The following is a 9901-nucleotide window of genomic DNA, read 5'->3' as shown; positions in this document are numbered from 1 at the left end:
GGAAAAGAGGCGTCGTTAGCCACCGAGTTTCGACCGTCAGCAGAATTATATACGACCTCTTCCTCTCTCTTGTTTCTCTTTCATCCAACTCATCTCTAGAATCCTAAGTGGCATGTCTTACAGACAGCTGAGTCAACAGCGTTGTGCATGCCCTAGACTGCAACTGAACTAGATAGTCCTATGGGAGCGTGAGCTACGTGCGGGACGAGCCATCGTGGGCGCAGGACCCGGGCGGGCTGGCGGCATGGAGGACGTGGGAGTAGACGTGTTCCAACACTAGTAGTATCAGTCAGTATAACTCAACAAGCACAGTTTTGTCAACCACCAACATGAGGGCATGTACAATGGTTGATAAGATGGTCTTATCTTAAGTTTTGCATGTAAATTAGAGATGACAAGAAAGTATGTTTACAATGGGTCATCTCTTAGTCTTATCTTCAATAATTAACTGTTCCTAAAAACATGGTGAGACAAATTATGCTAAGAGATCATCTCTTGTCTTCTCTTAAATAAGAGAAGACAAGCCTTCTCTTATGATTTCTCTCTCCTCCACCTCATCATTTATCCTACGTGGCACTCTTAAGATAGAACCATTGTACATGCCCTGATCCCACGGATCGGCTGTTCCTGCCAAACATTAACAGAAAAGAGTTGTTTTTTCCGTTTCTTTTTTAGATGAACAGAGAAGAGTTGGGGCGCGGGAGCTCCGGGACTGGTCATCAACAAGTGGGTGCGGAAACAAAGGAAAAAAATCCTCCTCATCCACAACGGTCCCCCCAGCGGTCGGCCGGGCGGGCCAGGTGTGAACAGGAGGGAAGAAGCAGTGGAGCCAATCCATACGGCACCCAGCCGAGCTGTTGTGAGCAACAGCACCACACGCGCACAGAGAGAGATGCAGGCGAGGAGGCACACCCGTCGCATCACCCCCACTTGCCCGGACCGGATAGGCGTGCGTGCCGATGGATGTTCCTGTCCTGGCCTGGAGCTGGAGCACGCACGCCTCGCCCGCCCCAGCCCACCGCACCATCATCATCCATCCGGGCCGCCAACGAACGATATACGCACGCTCTCACGGGAGACACGCAAACTCGACTCCCCCGTGACCAGGTCATCGCGATCGTCCGTCCGTCCTCTTTCGCAACGCAAACGGAATCTCTCTCTAAATGTGTCACGTGGCAAATCTCCCCGGCCACACACCTAATCGGTCGCCGACGGACGCGCGATGCACGCACTCACGCTCTCCTCCGGGCCGGACCGGTCCGGTCCAGATAAACGGAGCGAAAAAGCGGCGGGATAAAAAGGAGAGCCGGCCGGCCGGCCGGCTCTAGGGGCAAAAGAAAGAAGAAAGCCCATAAAGGCACGGCGTGCAAGGAGCTCGAGGCACCCACGCCACGCTCGCGCTCAAAGCCTGGTCGGTAACAGAGCCAAGGTGCCATTTCTCGACCCCCCTCTCCACATACCTCTCCTAGCTAGCTACCCATCCGCTTCCACTTGGCCATTTCCCATCCCACATCCTGCTTGCTTCCGGAGCTCATCATCATCGCTTGGCCTAAGGCTCGCTTCAACTGCCTGCTCTTCTCAGCTCATCCCCTGGTGAGTTTCTGTGTTAACTGTGGCTTCTGGTTATTTTGGTCTACTTTGCTAAGGGTAAAGTGCGTTTGCCAATTAAAGAGGCTGCGGCTTCTTCTTTTCTTGCCTCAAACGGTTTTAACACGAGCTAGCTGATATGATTGTTTGACATGATCTCTGACTTGACTGCTTGGAGTATTTCCTCCAGCCAACGCACGCTCGCTAGCCATTCTTCTGTTTCTAGCCATGAGCTTTTCTGCTTCCGTGTCCTTCATGTTTACTTCCTTATTGTCTTGTCTTGTCGCGCAAAACCTTCTGTCTTCCTCGCTAGAAAGTAGAAACTGGTTGATTTGATCTCAAGTTCCCGTTTCCCCTTGCTCTCTCTCCCTCTCTTTCATCCGCGTGTTCGCCGCTTTGACCTCAGCATACGCTTCCCGCTGGTTTCGCACTTTTAGCTAGGCTAAGTTGAGTGTACAACTGAACTTGTCTCCTCTCATATCATTGACACCAATTCTTACTAATATTATACTACTAGCTGGTGTAGCATTTGGAGTCTCGGAGACTTTGAATTGGCTCGCCAAGAACGAGTCCTATGGAAGAAAGCTCCATGAAAAGAGAAGCCATGCCTCGACTCCTGGATCTCATCCCGGACGAGAAAGAATGGAGCCTGAGAGGAGGAGCGCCAGGGCAGGGCAGGTCAAAAAACACAGGCTTCGGGAGCGACGAGGACGAGAAACTGGAGCTGAAGCTTGGCCTTCCAGGCCTCGTACAAGAGGAGCCAGCGGCCAGCTCAAGAGAGAAGAGCGTGCATCAGGAGAGCCCGGCCCTCTCCCTCGGGTACCCCCCTAGACACTCCACGGCCACCACGACGACGACCACCACCGGAGCAAAGAGGGGGTTCCTGGACACGGTTGAGGCCAAAGCACAAGGTAACAAGCAACTTTTATTGTGCTTTTGCGCTTGGAACATGGTAACAGCAGGTCCGTCGAAGCAGTGAACTAAACATACTCTTTGTTCTGTTGTTTAAAGGTTATGAGAAGGAGCAGGCGAGAGCAGCAGCATGTGGGAAGGAACTGGCGATGGAGGAGGAAAATACAGAGGCCGTCGGTGAGAGGAAGAAAGGGTGCTGTCCCCCACCACCACCAGCACATGCCCCTCCTGCTACACCTGCGCGCAACATCGGCAACAGACCGCAGGCGCGGGGAAGGTAATGATACCCCTGCATGGTGCCTCTGCCATCTTTTCTGCTCTCACCAAGGAACTACGCCTGCGTTTGCTTTGATAGTTCATTCAAGGATTGTTCCTCCATGATCATCCGAGGACTACATACGGACTAAAACGTGTCTATATACATCTGATTCAGAAAAAGATTAGAATATATTGTATTTGTATGAACGGAGGGAGTAGTTTGCAGTGGCGTAAGGTCGGTTCTTCTTAGTTGGTCAACATGAGGCTCTAAGGCTCACAGGTTTCCTTTCCAAAAGCTTGCTTTACTTTATATTAGTTTTTTGTTTAAAAGATGGTTGCCTTTTTTGCTCAAGTCTGTAGGCACTGTATTATTTTGCTGTTCTTTACAGTTTCTGTCTTGTGGCGCTTACCTTTGGATTGTTAACATTATACTAGTAAAGTAGTGGTAGTGTGTGTGTGTGTGTGTGTGTATTTTGGTACCAAGTGCAGTGCAAATAGAAAGGGTGAATACTAGAGTGACCATAAATATCCAACTATTTAGTCCAATAAAACTAGCATGCAAGTATTTATTTGGCTGGCCTTTCACAGAAGAACTCACCGTGCTCTAATCTTATACAGAGGGGCTGCAGCTCCAGTGGTCGGCTGGCCTCCAATCCGGTCATTCAGGAGAAACCTTGCAAGCACTAGTGCATCCAAACAGCCCCCTGAACCACAAATCGGTGAAGCCGATGCCAAGGCCGTGCTTGACTGCAAGAAAAGCCCTCTTGTGAAAATCAACATGGATGGGATCCCCATTGGAAGGAAAGTTGATCTTGCAGCATGTGACAGCTACGGGAGACTTTCATTGGCTGTCAAAGATCTCTTCCACGGGTTTCTTCAAGGTACGAATTAACAATAATCCAAATAAAATAAGTACTTTGATTTAGTTTCAAACTGTCAATTCATATCAAAACTAGGTTGATATCTTCGTTTTTATTACAACTTACACATGACCATGTTGCAGTGCAAAGGGACCCGTCTAAGGTTGACCGTACACAGCAAGGAGCAGATGAAAAAATATTTTCGCAGTTGCTAGACGGGTCCGGTGAATATACTCTAGTTTACGAAGACAGTGAAGGAGACAGGATGCTGGTTGGGGATGTCCCTTGGAAGTAAGCTTGATTGTTCCATCATATACAGTTTTCCAAAATTATTTGTGTTAAGCTCCTCGACACCATCTAAACTGCTTGTACATAATAACTACTGCAGTGTGTTTGTCTCGACCGCTAAAAGGCTGAGGGTTCTGAGAAGCTCAGAGCTTTCCCATGATCTGGTAAGCAACAGCTGCACTTTTCTGTTAATCTGTGCCGATATCAAGTACATGTTTGGATTGCCCAGACTGAGCCACAGCTGACTCTTTCAAATTCTGTTTTTTTTTCCTTTCGTTTCAGATTGGAGCTACTCCTGAGAGAGCAGCAAATGGCTGAAATGGTGACACCTTTTCAACCATTTGGAATGTTGCTCACTGAAGCCGTAAACTAAAGGAACTCCTAAGAAGCAGGGGAGACCTAAATCCTGTGGTCAGTTTGGAGATCGTTATCCTTTTTGAGGATTAGTAGTTCGGTAACCTTTTTTTCTTGTAGTGAGATGAATTAGCATACCGCAGATGCATGGAGATATCCTGCCTATTTTGTAAATTAGGCTACCTTGTATTTAACGCTATAGTTCTCGATTCAGTTACATAGATTTGGCGCCTATTTTCTCTGACAAATTTGTAACCTGACATGCAAATCTGTTCATGACAAAAGAGGACCAGCACCTGGCCTGTCCTGATAGCATCACACCACCGAACGATATATATGGAGTAGCAACTTCATGTGGAATATGCTATAGAAGTTTAGGATATAAAAAGGCTGAAGGGTCCAGTAGCTGAGTTGTTAATTCAATATTATCTTTCCAACCACACCCCTTTCTAAATTTGTGGTCACGAAAACCATGAGAAAGGTTTGACCAAACCACAAAATTGCCGAAAGTAAAATATGTGCTGATGCCTTCATACTGGCTGGGCATCAAACTACCAATCGCTCCTCATAGAGGCAAAGATCATGACTACACACAGGAGGGCCAACCTTTTCATCCTTTCGCCTCTGTGATGCTAAGAATCAACAGTATGTACTGTTTTTATACGAGTACGTGTTCTAGGTGCGCTAGTGATTATACCCATCTGATAGCACCACTTGCCAAACCTAGAAGTTATCCCAATACTGCTCTGATGATCATATCAAAAGGCTCTTGACAAAGTCAAGATTAAAAACAGGTGGCATTGGTTCTTTCTGGATGACAGAAACTGCACACTGGCTTCAACTTGCCAACTTGATCATATCACTTCTAGAGCGGATTTTAGCAACGCCCCACAATACAAGAAGCCAAACTGACGAAAGCAAATTGAAATACTTATATACAGTACAGTACCAAGACAAGCCCATGCAACTAGATTGTACAATAGACACCAATAGGAGGACATTTGTGTTTGGTCGTTACGAAGCATACCTTATTATAGTACGTGCATACTTGTTCCTCCTTCAGTGTGCAGGATGTTGTCAATGAAACAACTACAGTGCAGGCAGGTCAGCTGTTTCGACAGATGAGTAACACCTGTATGTGTGTCGACATAAATCTGTATAATGAAGCATACGAGCACCAAACAAGCTTACGGGTCAGCTGATGGTAAAGGAGACTGAGAGGAGAAAAGCTTTTGTGGTACAGGGGATATTCACCTTGATGCTCACAACTTTGAAATTGCGGGCAAAGAAAGGGTCTTTGTCACTGGACCATCGCTAAATTCCAGACAGTAGGAAAAGTAGCAGAGGTGGGGTGGATTTATCAAAGAATCTTAGCCCTTTCGTAATGTCTTTACCGGACATCTTTATCCCCGTTGTGTTGTGCACTCATGTGTTGCCACTTGCAGTGTGCAAATGTATGTTTTACTAATATGGACTAAAAAACGGTAGCGCTTTTGCAAGCACGGTGTTTTTGGTGTCGGTGAAAGCCAGAAAAGGTGATAAGATAATGCAGAATGACAAAGCCAACCTTATTTCAAGCACCCAACTGTGAATTTTCTATTCCACTATGCCACTACTAGTTGTTTACTTCTCGATACTCCCTCCAATCCATATTACTACTTGTCTTAGATTTGTCTAGATACGGATGTATCTAGACACGTAGTGTCTAGATACATCCGTATCTAGACAAATCGTGTCTAGATACATCCGTATCTAGACAAATCTAAAACAAGTAGTAATATGGATCGGAGAGAGTACTTAAAATCAACCTGCCAATCGAAGAGACTACAGAAGTGTAAAGGCACACACGTAACTGAGGACACCAGCAGTTTCACATGTTGGGAGCCCATGAGCAAGAGATGTCTTGTAATGTGCGCGCTAATTCCTAATGCTACAGTCACAAACTTGCAATGGGACATGTGCACATCCCATAGACGCACCTTCAGCCCACAAGGGGCTCATGCATCAAAAGAGTCTGTGTAGCAGTTCGGGAAGAATGTTCTACAATATCGATTCACCTTCTGTACCAACACTAACTAATCACATATTCAAGTGTATGGGTTCACAGTTCCACGCATGTGAGCTGCAGCTGACTGGATCATGTGTCGATACGTGCATTGCTATGATGTTATCATCATCATTCATCAAAAGATACTAGATGGCACATCGACTATTCAGGTGGATGGATCAAATAAGAGAACAAACATAGATAAAAGAGCAGCAATCAGATAACCAGAGAATATACTCTATCAGAAGGCAGGGAATGGACGCACCAGGAATGTGCAGCACGAAGGCGTCTAGCATGGATTCACCTAACATCTTACATCAAAATTGCAGGTACTAGCTATGCAAAGAACAAATAAATCAGCAAGGCACCTCTCTGAGTAAAAAGGTACAGTGATCCAATTATTGTGCTGCATCCAAGAACAGGACCACATAATTCTTTTAAAAGAAAATGGCGAAAGGTAATACCATTATATTAAAAGGAAAGGTCAAGTACAGTTCAAAACCACATCACCACACCTTGCAGGCTCCACTCCTGATTGTGACACCTAGTTCATAAAGTAGGATCAGGGTGCAGTAAAGTAGACAATGTTTGATATAGTTTCTTAAACCATACTACTTAAAAAAGCTCCCAAGCCTTACCTGCGTTTGTCCGACACAAGGCAGCAATAGGTACCCACTTTATTCATGTGCACTGACATGTGGAATATTCCCATATATTATTTGGAACGGGTTGTCCAGTTTCAGATATATATTAGGTTTCTGTTTCTTGTTCTTGTCTCCTCTTCTCTCTAGTCAAGTATGATTTGGTCAGGAATATTATAAAAACAATTTCTTTACGATCTATCAGATCAAACCCCAGTAACCGACAATTGACAATTGACACTTCAGCTATGTTCTTCTTTTGAGAAGAAAACAATGTAGTTGTCGTGCATTAGTACACCTTCATGTGTCATATGAATGGACAGCCTGCTTTTACAATATTCCAAAAAAAATATGCAGCTAATGTTTACCAAAAGAACACTGTTACTAGAACAGGTCACTACAACAAAATGAAGCCACTCCAGTGCATGAATGTATATGAAGAGATGTAAACTAGGGTCAGATACTATAGTTTAGTCTTTATTGAACAGACCAGCTATTCCCTGAAATGACAGTGAAGTCGAAAGCGTGCTAGTAGTAACCTTCTTTTAAACTGTCGTGATAATCTTTTTTAACTGTACACTGTAGGGCCACGCCTCCTCTTTATTCCAAGTCAAACAATATTACAGGGGTTTATAGACAATAGCAACAGGATATAAAGAAATACAAACCTAAGGGGGGAGGAAGGAAATCCATCTAAGCAACATATCCCTGTGTTTCACTTTGATCCTATGAGCCAAAAGAGAAATATCATGAATAAAACCACTCCTCCACTTGACAAAGGTAGGTCTTTCATTCTCGAAGATTTTAGCATTTGGAATTAGCCAGATATTCCACCAGGCCAGAAACACCACTTCACTGAAGAAAGGTTGACCAAAACCTCTCTTAGCTTGCATGGCAATGTCACTCATGTCCTGAACAAAAGGACAAGTAATCTGCAAATAAGCCCATACTCTAGAGCCATAGTCAGTTCATTACATTGGAAGAACAAATGGTTTCTGTCTTCCCTGGCCCCTGAGGAGCAGAGCTCGCAATGCATATCCTCAGTGACCTTCCAATTCCTCCTCTGAAGCATGTCTCTAGTAATTCAACCAATCCATGATGAGCAACCAGGCAAACACCTTGATCTTTAGGATACAACAACTTTTCCAGATCCATGTAAGCAAAGGGTCGTAAACCAAAGACTTGTGCAAAAAATTATAATAACTTATAGCCCTGTATATTCGATCGCCTTCCTTCCAATGCCAAACATCCTTCTGCCCTCTATCAAAATGATGCACCTCCAGCCTTACATAGTCTGGAACTCAGAATGGGCTTGACGTGAAAGAGGAAGGTGGGAAAGAACAGAACTATCCACACAATCCAGGACATCAGGAACAGAAGCACTATCAGCAAGGGCATAAGAGAATAACCTAGGGGAGGCGAAGATTCATAGGCAGGATTGATCCACCACACTGCCAACTGTCATTCCAAAAACAGAATAGAATCCCCCATATTGGCCTGAACCCAAGTGACAGCCCGAAAATCATCCATCAATTTGGAGATATCTCTCCACCAATAAGAAGCGCAGAGGGCAGTAGCATGTGGTACTATACCATGATAGTAAGAATTCCAATTAATTGTACCCAGGGGATATCAAGTTTATTATAGAACTTGTTGACATGTTTCAGCAGCAGAGCCTCACTTTGAATACGTGGGTTGAGGATCAAACCTCCTTTCGACTTGGGGCGACAGACTAACTCCCAAGCAGCCAGAGATGGCTTTGGATCCAGACAATTTTCCCTCCGATGGCACTGTCTCTGAATTCTTTCAAGCTGTTTCAGGATCCCAGGAGGGAGCTGGAGGCTGCAAAAATAATAAATTGGTGACAAAGCAGAGTTCAGCAGTTGCAAACAGCCACCCTGAGCCAGAAAGGAAGAACTAGCAATGAGCCTACGTTCCATCCTGTCCACTAAAGGCATCAGAAAAGCAATCCTAGGTCTGGTAGTACTCACTGGCAGACCCAAATATGTGAACAGCAGTTTCCCCAACTGACAACCAAAAACATCTGCTAAACGAGCAGCCTCTGACTAATCCACATTTATGGGCACCAAAGAAGATTTATGATAGTTTACTTTAACTTCCTAACCTGTAATGCTGTTGAAATCAAAATGCAGCTTAAAATTAATACTTTAGACAGCAACAAGGACACAAAGCATATATCCAAAAGGAGAAAACATGAGCCGGTAAATGGTCAAACTGAATCCCGGTGGTTCTCCTGTAGTAATAAATTAATAAATAAATCCACAGTTCTTCCAAAATAACATGAAATAATAGTCATACTCTTGTGACACAGTACCTCCCGGCACTCACCTAGAAGACTGGTTAATGTCAACTTTTCTATCAATGCTAATCTTATGATTCTCAACTGTAATTACAGAGTGCCGAACTAATATGTCACTAAAGGTTGGTTGGAGCAACTAAGAATTGCATATTTGAGCTTCATCCTACATAAATTGGTTGTCAACAAGTATAAAGATTGAATGATTGAGATTGTTGAATACCTGCGGCATATATTATGAAGAAACTGAAGATGACTTTGAAGATCTTTCATGAGCCCTTCAGCATAATTAGAACACTCAACTCTAAATCATCTCCTACAACTTTCAAGTGTCAGTTTGTCACTTTAGCCAACTATTGACCGCTTTGGATATTTAGGTTTGCACTTACTCTTTGCTGGTCCTGTATCCATTAGATAGCAGTATAGCATAGCTAAACACTCAGTGACTGGGTACAATCTTTCTTGATAATAAATAAACTAATACAGAATGAAGTGACCGAGGAGCTGAATTATCCCATTTGTATACTTATCTCCAGAGATAATAGAAAGCAAAAGTATTTCAATACCACATCTATAATTCACCAAAAATAACTTTACTGAATGAACCTGAGCTGGAAACGGAGGCTTAATTCAAGAT

General features: G+C 44.2%; 1 protein-coding gene across 3 annotated transcripts; it reads left to right on the top strand.

Annotated features, from left to right (window-relative positions):
• Nucleotides 1-1344: 1344 nt before the first annotated feature.
• On the top strand, nucleotides 1345-4500 carry LOC123061956 (auxin-responsive protein IAA6). 3 transcript variants are annotated; one of them, XM_044485246.1, is made up of 7 exons: nucleotides 1345-1593; nucleotides 2105-2498; nucleotides 2599-2776; nucleotides 3376-3638; nucleotides 3761-3908; nucleotides 4006-4069; nucleotides 4188-4500. In XM_044485246.1, the coding sequence occupies exons 2-7, from the start codon at nucleotides 2162-2164 to the stop codon at nucleotides 4221-4223; spliced, it is 1026 nt and encodes a 341-aa protein (XP_044341181.1). In that variant the 5' UTR covers nucleotides 1345-1593; nucleotides 2105-2161; the 3' UTR covers nucleotides 4224-4500. The 3 variants fall into 3 exon arrangements, with proteins under 3 accessions (XP_044341181.1, XP_044341182.1, XP_044341183.1); XM_044485247.1 differs by having other exon boundaries at nucleotides 1366-1593; nucleotides 2114-2498; XM_044485248.1 differs by having other exon boundaries at nucleotides 1370-2033; nucleotides 2114-2498.
• The last annotated feature ends 5401 nt before the right edge of the window (nucleotides 4501-9901 follow it).

Source organism: Triticum aestivum, chromosome 3A (assembly GCF_018294505.1).
Source record: "Triticum aestivum cultivar Chinese Spring chromosome 3A, IWGSC CS RefSeq v2.1, whole genome shotgun sequence".
In the NCBI taxonomy this organism is placed as follows: Eukaryota; Viridiplantae; Streptophyta; class Magnoliopsida; order Poales; family Poaceae; genus Triticum; species Triticum aestivum.
This window is presented reverse-complemented; position numbering and strand designations above follow the sequence as displayed.